The sequence below is a fragment of the Ylistrum balloti genome, unplaced genomic scaffold, assembly GCF_031769215.1.
Source record: "Ylistrum balloti isolate Yb309-2 unplaced genomic scaffold, AGI_CSIRO_Ybal_v1 Utg370594, whole genome shotgun sequence".
NCBI classification, from domain to species: Eukaryota; Metazoa; Mollusca; class Bivalvia; order Pectinida; family Pectinidae; genus Ylistrum; species Ylistrum balloti.
This window is the reverse complement of record NW_026782368.1, coordinates 268,857-280,907: the sequence shown is the minus strand read 5'-3', so window position 1 is coordinate 280,907 and position 12,051 is coordinate 268,857. Positions and strand designations below refer to the sequence as shown.

Below are 12,051 nucleotides of genomic sequence, written 5' to 3'. Positions count from 1 at the left end.
CTGGCTTGTGGATAGTATGTTACATACAGACAAGAAGGATACATTCTGATGGCATTAAAAGATATTATAACAAATTTAGAAGTATTGATTCATCTCAGCATGAAGCTGGTCGAGAGCACACGCACAAGGTACAAATTAAGCAGTAATGTCGATGGTGACTTATGTCTGGCCCCGTCTTTGTTAACTCACTGATTATAAATAACTTCTCTTGGATTTGGTCTGGCACCCCAAAACTTAAATGTTTCTGCAGTAAGTTTTTGAAGGTATTGAAGTTCTTTGGCGGACATTCCATATCCCTCTTATTTGTATTAGGTTTCCGAGATTTGTGTTACAGGAATTTAATGCAGATTTTTTATGACCCCCACCATTTTTGGAAAAGGGGTATAGAGTGTTTCCCATTTTGGTTCATATTTAACACTTAGTATCATAACATCGTGTTCTTCACATGTTAAAGGGGTCATCAGCTAGGTCAGAGGACACATATGACAGTATACATTCTATATCCCTTCTATTCTGCATATACATTAACTGAGTATTTTGCAATGGCTGCTATCTGTAAGCTTAGCAATCATTGATTAACTTGTTCTTTGTCCACAGCTGAGTCGACACTGAAAGTCCTGAAGCTGAGCCTGGCTGAGTTCTCCCTGCCAAAGTTTTATCAGCTGTTTGGAATCAGCAAGGTGAAGTCTGCAGCTGTCAGTGCGTTTCGCACAAGCTACAGGCCTGGTGACCGATCATTTACAATGGCTGCTCCAGAACACGAGAAGATGTCTCTCAGCTCCTTAGAGACAATAGTAGATGCCTTACTAGAAATTATGGAGGTATAGTTACTTTTCTCATTAGATTCTGAAGATATAAGAAGAGTGATGAACAGCTTTACAAATTACCATGACAACTATTTACTCTTTCCACGGCAACTGCATGTACTGTTACTATGACAACTGCATTTACTGTTATTATGACAACTGTGTTTACTGTTACTTTGTTAAGTGTGTTTACTGTTGTTTATTGAGTGATGAACAGCTTTACAAATTACCATGACAACTATTTACTCTTTCCATGGCAACTGCATGTACTGTTAATATGACAACTGCATTTACTGTTACTATGTTAAGTGTGTTTACTGTTATTATGACAACTGCATTTGCTGTTACTATGACAACTGCATTTATTGTTATTATGATAACTGTATTTACTGTTACTTTGTCAAGTGTGTTTACTGTTGTTTATTTACGACTATTACAGGCATGTATGAAGGACATTCCTAACTGTGATTGGCTACAGCAGTGGACAGATCTGTCCAGAAGGTAAGAGTGTTTGTTGTAGGAAAACAAGGGATAATATTCCTCTTAGTCTTACTCGGAATCTTTTTGCTTATTATCAAATAATGAATTTGAAAGTGGTGAAGTAATTGTGAATTTGATGCTCATATTTTTTGCCAATATCTTATTCCTACAAAATAATTTTGTAATTATATTGAGTTCATGTTGTTACACAGTGTGAGTATTGCAGCCAGAAGACAAAGTAAGAGGTAGCAAAAAGGATAAAAAACAATAATGAAATCTTTCTCAATGTTTTTAACCATCTACAGAACTTTAATTGTATGATAATGGTTGGTGATTTACTAAGAAGTAGTAGGGTATAGCCGTATTGTTTCCTTTTTTTCTTACAGATTTGCATTCCAGTATAATCCTGCCCTCCAGCCCAGGGCTATCATTGTGTTTGGTTGTATTAGTAAAACTGTCACTGACTCCGAGATCAAACAGCTTCTAAAGATCATGATGAAGGTAAGGACTAGTCTCTCAAGCTTATAATCTGGATACGTTATTTTACTATAATTAGTGATTATTTTGCTCCTAAATGAAGCCATTGGTTCTGACTTTGTATTGAAACATGTTGTAATTGAAATAATTTCACTTGTCATCTTTATTTCAGGCTTTAGAATCGTTTAACGATTTGACTTTGATTGAAGCTATTGTGATGTGTCTGACCCGACTTCAACCCCTACTTAGATCTGTAAGTACATCTGTTTTATATTGTCAGAAACAATCTATTTCCAATATGCTCTGTTGTAAAAAAAAAATCAATGATTTTCTAACACAGCTGATGATATAAAAGTAGTGATATTTAGATTAGGTTTTTATTTTGTGTATCTTGAAGAAATTACTTGTAGTACAGTTAATCAATTGTATTTCTGTAAACCTGGAGATTTTCACCCCCTGTTTAACTTTCACCCATTTTATCCATGAGGGAGAGCAAATTTAAGAGGAGGGCAAATCAAAAATATGTTACACTTAATCATTGAGAGGGAACATAGGCATAGCCCTGATTGGTTGACAAATGGTTACGTCTTAATCCATTTTCTAAGATGTTAATTTTGTTGAACGCCTCATCTCTTTGATTAATTAATGTCATTGTTTAATTTGAATTTCCAGGATTCTTCCATCCATAAGTTTCTGTTCTGGACGGCCATATCTGTCCTTCAGCTTGACGAGGTATCTCTGTATGCTGCTGGACTGGCTCTACTAGAACAGAATCTCCATACCCTTGATATCATGGGCTTGTTTGACCGAGAGGTAGGTCAGAGGTCATGATTACTCTTGACTGATAACAAATTTTTCGATTATGACAAATATAATTTTTTTGTGTTGGATTGATTATTTCAAGAAGATCAAACAAAATATGTGATTTTATATCAGTACTATATCATACCATTCTTGTTGGTTTATAATTGTGAACTTGTATGTCATGTGTAACAGACATTGGAGGTCATCATGATGGAGACTAGGGAACCCCTTGAATGGGACTTCAAACAGCTGGACCATGCCATGGGGCTGAGCTTTAAAGATAATTTTAACTTTGCTCTGGTTGGACACCTACTAAAAGGTACATTTTCTAACTCTGTCTCAGTATACTTCTCACTGGCAGATTAACATAGCCTTTGTTTATGGTCAGTATCACTGTCCCTGCCTGAGGGACGTTGTTTTATCAGTAGTATTATAATGGACTGTGTTCAATATATAATATATGTTTTCTGTAACTGTTACTTACATTATGACAAAATGATGAAAGCATTCTATTTTGATAAGAATTAATAATAAAAGACATAATGTACAATACCTCGTTTCAATTTTGTTTGATTTACAGCTAGTCACTGTTTAATATATAATATTGTTTATATTGGCAGGGTTCCGACATCCAACCCCAACCACTGTATCCAGAACAATTCGAGTCCTCAATCAGCTTTTATCCATTACAGTCAAATCTACAAACAGGTAAGAACATCATGTCCCTTATCCTTTGGTTGGTGTTTCTGAGCCAAAGTTTCCTTATCTTTCCTTATTTGTACCTATAAATGAACCAAGTTGTTGGTTACTGAGATTTAAACTGTCAGGGCGTCATTGATTCATTGAAATTTTTTTTTTCTTCTTTTCCAAAATTGTGCTTATCTTGTCTTTAATAACAAGATATCACTTGACTTTTCTGCAGTCAGTTTAACAAATTGTATTAAATTGAGTTATTCACACACTTGATAATACTTAAAAAAACTGTCATTAACTTGGTTTTTATTGTCTTATTTGTGATGTCGTAACAGATACCATATAGTAGCAAGGACTTTCACTATAATGCCACAGATGTCTTATATATCAATTGAGCATTAGAAAATATCCTTCTCTATAAAAATTCACAGGATATCTTTTCTGATAAATAGAATCTTCTGTGAGTTTTTCTTTTACAACATTTTTGTCACTCATCACTAAAGGAATTTTCTTTACAACTCCCACATGCTTGCTAAAGTAAAAATCATTAGATTTGTTCGAAAAAATCATCAATTACACATTACAAAGAAACTGATTATAGATCTTCTAAGGATCGTTTAATGTCTGCAGATGAGAAAGATTTTATTCAGTTTTTAGAGGAAATCCTTACATTTTGATATACATATTCAAATACCCTTAAAGATAATTTGTCAGAACTATGTACAACACTTAATATTCTACTGAATTTCAGGGATAAATTTGAGGTGACGCCTCAGACAGTTCCTTACCTGGCAGGTAAATATATTCTTTAATCTATACATATGTTACAAATTGTCAATTCTGAATGATCATGCTCATTAATAAGTTTCATTTGTATTTCCTGTGTACTTAATGTTGCTAACGTGTAAGTCTTTTTCTAAATTGAAAAGATCTGGGATATTGTTGAACCAGAATATATCAAAGATTTTAGAATACCAATGCTTCTAGGAATACCTGTTTAAACATTGGTGAAGAATACCTGTTTAAACATCAGTGAAATCAACATTAAATGACTCTGCTAATACCAGAAATAACCACGGACCGATGTCCTGTTTCAGCTCTGGTGTTTGTATCTGAGGAGGTAAGAAGTAGGTGTCACCTAAAACACCGTACCAGTCAATACATGATGACAGAGTCGCCCTCTAGTGACAGTCTCAGTGCTGAACTTGCCCAGCAGACAACACCAGGGAGCAGCAGCAGTTCTGGAAGCTCAGCTATGGGAGCCCCACCGCCAGCTCTACCCACGACCATACCTTCAACACAGATAGTGCCCGCCCCACCCTGCCAGCCTCCTACCACCCAAAGCAGCACACCACCTATAAACACTCCTATCACACGAAGGCAAAAAAGTTGTGATCTCCTCGACCAGAATGCCATGAACAATGCATGTCGTACCTCCAAAGTCACTCATCTACAACAAGCACAGGTAAGACTTAAAACTTAATCCAGATGTGCTGTGGGAATAATGAGGGTTTTCCATTTAAGGAGGAAAATTTGTAGTGTTAAAGTTCAACAAATTGTAAATTTGTATATATATACAACATGAAACAAAATAAAATATACGATATACCATGCCCACAGCAAACATGCAACTTCTGCCCATTTACTGATAATACTGGAAATTTTATAGTACAAAGCTTGAAAGTATGACATAATCTTAAAAAGAAATTGTTGAGATAAGGGACTTTCTGCAATGTGTATGTGACCCCTATATATCCTTACAGCAGGCAAGTAGTCCAAAAGGCTGGCGGAGTCTGGACATTGAGCCACAGAGACCACCTCTTTACAAAACTAGGAGCAGCTCAATGCCCATTCCTGGCTCAAAAAAGGAAGCTGGCAAATCTGGCATGACTCAGCCTCGGAGTGGGCGTGGCTCTGTTTCTAATGAAAATAATGTGCTTCTTGACTCTGAAGTGTTGACAGACTACCCCACCCAAGTTTTAGTTCTTACAGTTCTGGTAAGATGTGTTGGATATTAATTACAAAAGTATATCATACAGTTTATATAGTGAGTTGTGTTTAATATTGAGAATGACCATGCTGGAAAGAATTTTATGTAAATGACATTCAAATTTGATAAGGAAAAGTATTGTTATTCAAGCCAATCACAGTGCTGTCTTTATTTTGTACTGTTTTTCTGATGGGAAGAAATTAGATTTAGATCGATATAAAAATATGTATTGCAAATTCAAATTTTTTGCTTAATTATGATTTCATACCAAGCAACCTAACTATATGAAATAAGTAAAGCATTCTCTACAATTATATCAACAGAAAAGGACAAAATCAGGACTCCAATTTTACAAAAAAAACACTTCGTATTTTCAGGCAACACTTGTCCGAAATACGACGGATGAGAATGAGGCAAGAATTATCTATGAATATTTAGCTGAAGCGTCTGTGGTCTTCCCCAAAGTGTTCCCTGTCATGTAAGTTACAGATATACATACTTGTGTTTAGTAGCATCTTTCCTATCTTACTGCCACTGTAAACTACATCAGATCAGTCTTTTTTTTGTGATTTTGAAATAAGTCTTTTCATAAGAAGTTAATTTTCTATGTATTGCCATGTTATGAATGTTTATAGTCTTAATTTTGAAGGAAATTTATATACTTAGATGGTGGACTATTCAAATTGCCCTTCGTCCGTATTCTGTGGGCCATCATCTGTCGATCCATTAACAAATTTTGTTATCACTATTTCTTGAGAAGAACTGGCTGGACTTGATCAAATGCTATAGCTAATTATAGCCTATTATTTGACATGTTGGGTGTTCTGAAACCATTACCATGGAAACACTTTGGAGGCTTCTGATTGGTTGAAATTAGGAAATTATCTGATTAAGTTGAAAATTGGTATATTGGATTGAAAATGTGTTGGTGATAAAAACAATGTCAGAGGCATAAAAGGAGCTATACATATAGATCTGTCACCATGGTGTTGTGGTATAGATATGTTACTATACTTAACAATGTCTTTATTACAGACACAGCCTGTTGGACGCTAAAATCAACAATGTACTGTTATTATGTCATGATCAGGCAATCCTCAATGCTGTCCAAAGTATTATTCAAAATATGATAGCTGCTGAGGACCCCTCTCAGCAGCAGCTGTCCTACCTACAAAGTAAGTTATATCTACTGTCCTGCCTACAAACTTAGTTATATCTACTGTCCTACCTACAAAGTAAGTTATATCTACTGTCCTACCTACAAAGTAAGTTATATCTACTGTCCTACCTACAAAGTAAGTTATATCTACTGTCCTACCTACAAAGTAAGTTATATCTACTGTCCTACCTACAAAGTAAGTTATATCTACTGTCCTACCTACAAAGTAAGTTATATCTACTGTCCTACCTACAAACAACCAAACACCTACTTTTCTACCTAGGAAGACTAGGTAATATATGTAAGTATATATACTTTCTCATTAACAGGTATTGGATTTGGAGGGCTCTGGAGATTTGCTGGTACATTTGCCAAAGTAAGTCAACAAAAACAGTTTAACCTGCCTGCAATGATCATCTTATATATGAGCCCCTAAAGTAATAATGTAATATAGGAGCTTTATTAAGAACCCTACAATATTATAACCAGATATAAGAATACTATTAGGGCCCTATAATAATTACCAAATACATGAGCTCTGTTTTGGCCCCTATAATTATCCCTTATTAACGGAGCTCTGAGGAGCTTTATGTAGGCCTCAACAATAATCACTTACTAAAGAAGCTCAGAGAAGCTCTATGTATGCCCCAACAATAATCAATTATTAAAGAAGCTCTAACTTTGCTCTCTGTTTTAGTGTGCCCAAAGTAACGACACTGCTGAGCTACTGGTTAACTGTTTGGAGGCAATGATGGTGGAAAACTGTCTACCTGGCGATGACCTTGACATCCTTAACCCTTACCCCAGCTCCCTAGGGATCTCATCCAATCTGAACTTGTCCAGTTCCATGTCCAGCCTCAGTGTAAGCAGTATGCACTCCCCCACTGATAAAGATAATGCAGAGAAAAATGGTGCCACTGCGGCCAGTAATCGTATGAGGCATGGCTCTGCTAACACCATCCAAACCAAGAACCGGGCAGGAAGTTTCAAACGCAAAGACAGTAAAAAGAAGCTGGAACCCATTGAATGAAGGATTGTTTTTTTAACCAGAGCTTCAATTATTTTGTGGTGTATTTTGAATACCAAAGTTACTGTCTCACCTAGTTATTAAATTATTAGTAAAGTTTTGACATATAAACTTTTGTAGACTTCACCAGCCACTTGAAGTACCAAATACTATAGAATTGCCATAAGCACTCTAAAATGGAAGTGTATAGATCTGGCTACTATGTTATGTAGTAGTTATAGACAGCTGCTGGGTATGTAGCCATAGTAAGATGCTAGTAGTGCTGGCAACAGATGGTAAGATATTTAGTAACTATGGTTACCATGGTGATGTCTGAGGAAGTGTTTTCATGGCTGAACGAGCATTTCCTGGGATTTATTGTGTACACAACTGTAATTCTAACGAGATGTTTCTGCCTGTTGTGGATCTAGTCAACTGTAGAAAACGAGAGACTGATAAAAACATTGTGTTTATCTCGGTAATTATTATCCTAAAAACCAGATTCTGTAGACATGCTGACACAGAGACCAGGCACCAGTTTTATCAAACATCTTCAGTTTTCTGAACTTTGAGACCTTTTTCATGTTGCTCAAAACATTTCCCTCATTTGGAAATGTGTCATGCATGTGTTACCAGAGATATAAAGGATATTGTATGTAAGTTTTCAAGATTTAACATAAAAGTTTCAGTTTTAGAAGACTGATATGTTGGTCTTGTGTGTCAAAAGACACAGAATTTCAGGTAAAACTGCAATTGTTTGGTTATCAGTGTAGCACTAGGTATGTCAAGTAGGACCATTGAATGATCACAGTTATATATTTCTGTTGTAAGTGCTTTTAAATTTCATTGTTAATTTGTGTATGTTACTTTTCATAAGTTTGCTTTCTGAGAGGCCCATGTTTAGGATTTGTATATTCATTCTGTACCTATTGTTTTACTTAAAATACCTCATTTGTTATTATTTTTTCATAGAATGACATACTGGGGAATAGTGCTGATCTCATTAACATTTTCTGTTGATCACTGAATATTACATTTACTCAGGATCAGGGGTTTGGTTTACAATTAGAATTGCACACTAAATATGTAATCAAGAATACTCATCACCTCAATGTAAAGTCTAATCTATAGTTGATTGGTTTAAAATGATATTTCTGAAATCCAAAAAATTTTGAGAAAATTCTGAACATGAAATGAAAATTAATTACCTTCCACACCTGGAAGAAACCTCCATGAAATTTTCTTAATTCTGTTTCTTGTATGGAAAATTTCGCTATAATGCTGTGGCAGTGTTCTGGTACCACTGATAGGTGACATCAGACCTCTCTTGCGATAGTGTTCTGGTACCACTGATAGGTGACATCAGACCTCTCTAGCGATAGTGTTCTGGTACCACTGATAGGTGATTTCAGATCTCTCTTGCGATAGTGGTCTGGTACCACTGATAGGTGACATCAGACCTCTCTTGCGATAGTGTTCTGGTACCACTGATAGGTGACATCAGACCTCTCTAGCGATAGTGTTCTGGTACCACTGATAGGTGATGTCAGACCTCTCTAGCGATAGTGTTCTGGTACCACTGATAGGTGACATCAGACCTCTCTAGCGATAGTGTTCTGGTACCACTGATAGGTGACATCAGACCTCTCTAGAGTCAGTGTTCTGGTACCACTGATAGGTGAGACCAGACCATGCTAATGTTTTTGGGTGACACAGAAAGTTTACAGAGTGAGCACTGTGTAGATACTCCCAGCATCTTACCATATGTGTTCAGTTTGCTCTGTGCAATTTTGTCACTTTTTACATATATTGTGTTACAGTAGGTTTGTTAGTGTTTTATACTATAGTTCTATAAATAATATTAATATGTTACTTTCTGCTGTTGAACAGCAAAGAACATCACTCTTTATATCTGTTTGATACTGATGTTTAAAATGAAATTTTGTTCATAGATTCGAAATGTGTAATGTTCTCACCTGTCAAAGAATACTACAGGTGAGCATTGTGTTTAACTAAAGTTAGTTCTGCCATGTTGAATTGAACTGATCTGTTTGATGTGTACAGTGACCCAACAAGCACTTTCATTCAGTGTTAGGAAACTGAAGTTGATAAACCATGTGATAGGGCATATGGCTCCATACTCTAATTAACACACAGGAAGTCAAGCTCTTGCCCTGATGGCTCTGTCATATCTCCATCGAAGAAAAGATTCGTTATCTTTTACTGTTTTCTTAATTTGACTTAATTGCATGTTTTTGCAACTAAGGAATTATGCTCAATAGATCTAGATGTATTACTGCTTTCTCTCAAAATTCTTAACACATTGGGTCATTGATCTACAGCTCTGATGATTATTGACAGTTCAATATCTACTGTGCTGCTGATATTGTTTTAATTTGATAATGTTTTGATGCAATATTTTTTGGAAATAATTTCGCAGATATTCTTTGTATGAACGTCTGCATCAATATGTAAACTGATCAGGAAATTGAACGAGGTACCTTACAGTATAAAAGAGATACATGTAGGTTAATTAACTAATATTATGTATACACCTCTATATCGGTGTATTTAATGTCTCTTCTTTCCATCATGTGCTGTGTTGTATTGGTGACAGAATCTATGACCGTATATACAGTCCATACTATTCCTAGATTTTAGACGAGATAACAGTATACCTACCACAGTGTCCTCTAGTCAAAACTAACCAAAGATAATTATGTACAGTTACACTGATTGGTGATTGATTCAACATCATGTTTACATGTTTGGTTGACAAGTTTATGTCACATAAATAGATTGAATAAATGACTATTTCAATGAATTGCATTATAAGAAAACAATCGTTAGCATATAAGATTATATATGACAATGAATTGAATTTGTTTTAATCAGAAATTATAACCAAAAATGATAACATGATTTTGTAAACAATGGACACCAACACACTGGAAAGTATTTATTAATATTTATATCAGTATATTTGTAGTCAATATGTAGTAATCAGTATTTGTACAGAGATTGTAATGTATTTCATTTTCAACTTTCTTTGTCTAAACAAGGTCACATGATCTGAGCTTTTCATTATGTCATAAGATCTGAGGTATACACTTAATCACATGATCTGAGGTGTACACTTAATCACATGATCTGAGGTGTACCTTTTTATCACTCAATTTGAGGTGTACACTTTGTCACATGAACTGCAGTGTACACATGTCACATGATCTGAGATGTACACTTAATCACATGATCTGAGGTGTATGCTATCTACATGATGTAGGTTGTATGTTGTCACATGATCTGAGATGTACACTTAATCACATGATCTGAGATGTACACTTAATCACATGATCTGAGGTGTACACTTTGTCACATGATCAGAGATGTAAACTTAATCACATGAACTGAGATGTACACTTAATCACATGATCTGAGGTGTATGCTATCCTACATGATGTGGGTTGTATGTTGTCACATGATCTGGGTGTACATTGTCACATGGTCTTAGGAATACACTATGTAATATTATCTAAGGTGTACCCTAACAGGTCACGTGACATGAACAATAACCATGCTACTTCAGTACTTTATCAGAGAAATTTTCACTTTCATATTAAAATTTATTTATCGTGTACAAGGAAGTGTCCATTAACGTGCCATTTAAATATCTTTCATCAAAAGAACCTATTTAGGCTTTATCTTCATTTGAGGCCAAAATAACTAGCATGCTGAGAACTATATGCTGAAGATGTCTATTGTCTTGGTAATGGGCACACAGATCTGTATGCTGAAAATGTCTGTTATCTTGGTAATGGGCACACAGATGTGTATGCTGAAGATGTTTCATGTTCTTTCGGGTAATTGGTGTAAGTTTGGACACTTCTGAAATGCTATAGAATAACTGTTATATCAACTGTTCAACATGATGATATATTTCCAATGAAATTTTTAAGTAAAAATTTTTACCATTTTACAGTGAATGCTTGTTGGCTAATCAGTCACTCTTGTTTTCTATTGATGACATCAAAGATTTATTTACATGTCCACTCTGTGTCACAATAACCTATTTAACCTTTAATCTAAGGAGCAAAAGATTTGAAAAACAATCATGGTTCTGATTTTTTTAACAATGTATACACGTAACAATATATTCTAGGTTTGTGTACCATGTATGATGCCTAGTAATAAGTCTGTATTAGTGTCCTGCTGCCAGAAATGAATTTGTATTGGTATGCTTACTAACATTTAAATAATTAATTAATTAGATCATATGTAATTAGCGTGTACTATTCGTTGATAGATGAAATTGTAAATATTGATATCATTTCAAATGAAATAAATTTTGTATATATGTATTTTATCATTAGAGAAGATATAGAAAATGGTCTTTGTATATACAATTTTAATACAAATATAAGGTGTTATAGAGCCTGGTGTGTACATATAAATGCAAAATTTCCACTGTTATACAGAGATATTGTGGTACGTCTATATTGTATATATTGTTGTTGGCAGATATTTGACATATTGTATGTTGCTCCATTAGCTGTAAATTTCACCCTTGTAAATATCGCAATATTGTCTATAAAAAAATATTGTCAAACAAATAGCTTTATTTAAATGTATATACTGT

General features: G+C 34.9%; 1 protein-coding gene across 1 annotated transcript in view; it reads left to right on the top strand.

Annotated features, from left to right (window-relative positions):
* Positions 1 to 8,056, top strand: part of LOC132556842 (neurofibromin-like) — a 62,615-nt gene extending 54,559 nt beyond the window's left edge. The window contains exons 51-64 of the mRNA XM_060221279.1: positions 598 to 821; positions 1,246 to 1,307; positions 1,673 to 1,787; positions 1,936 to 2,016; positions 2,436 to 2,576; positions 2,760 to 2,886; positions 3,188 to 3,275; positions 4,012 to 4,055; positions 4,358 to 4,725; positions 5,024 to 5,257; positions 5,628 to 5,728; positions 6,286 to 6,425; positions 6,739 to 6,785; positions 7,107 to 8,056. Coding sequence (XP_060077262.1) covers positions 598 to 821; positions 1,246 to 1,307; positions 1,673 to 1,787; positions 1,936 to 2,016; positions 2,436 to 2,576; positions 2,760 to 2,886; positions 3,188 to 3,275; positions 4,012 to 4,055; positions 4,358 to 4,725; positions 5,024 to 5,257; positions 5,628 to 5,728; positions 6,286 to 6,425; positions 6,739 to 6,785; positions 7,107 to 7,439 — 2,105 coding nt within the window. The 3' untranslated portion in view covers positions 7,440 to 8,056. The remainder of the gene's footprint in view (positions 1 to 597; positions 822 to 1,245; positions 1,308 to 1,672; positions 1,788 to 1,935; positions 2,017 to 2,435; positions 2,577 to 2,759; positions 2,887 to 3,187; positions 3,276 to 4,011; positions 4,056 to 4,357; positions 4,726 to 5,023; positions 5,258 to 5,627; positions 5,729 to 6,285; positions 6,426 to 6,738; positions 6,786 to 7,106) is intronic.
* The last annotated feature ends 3,995 nt before the right edge of the window (positions 8,057 to 12,051 follow it).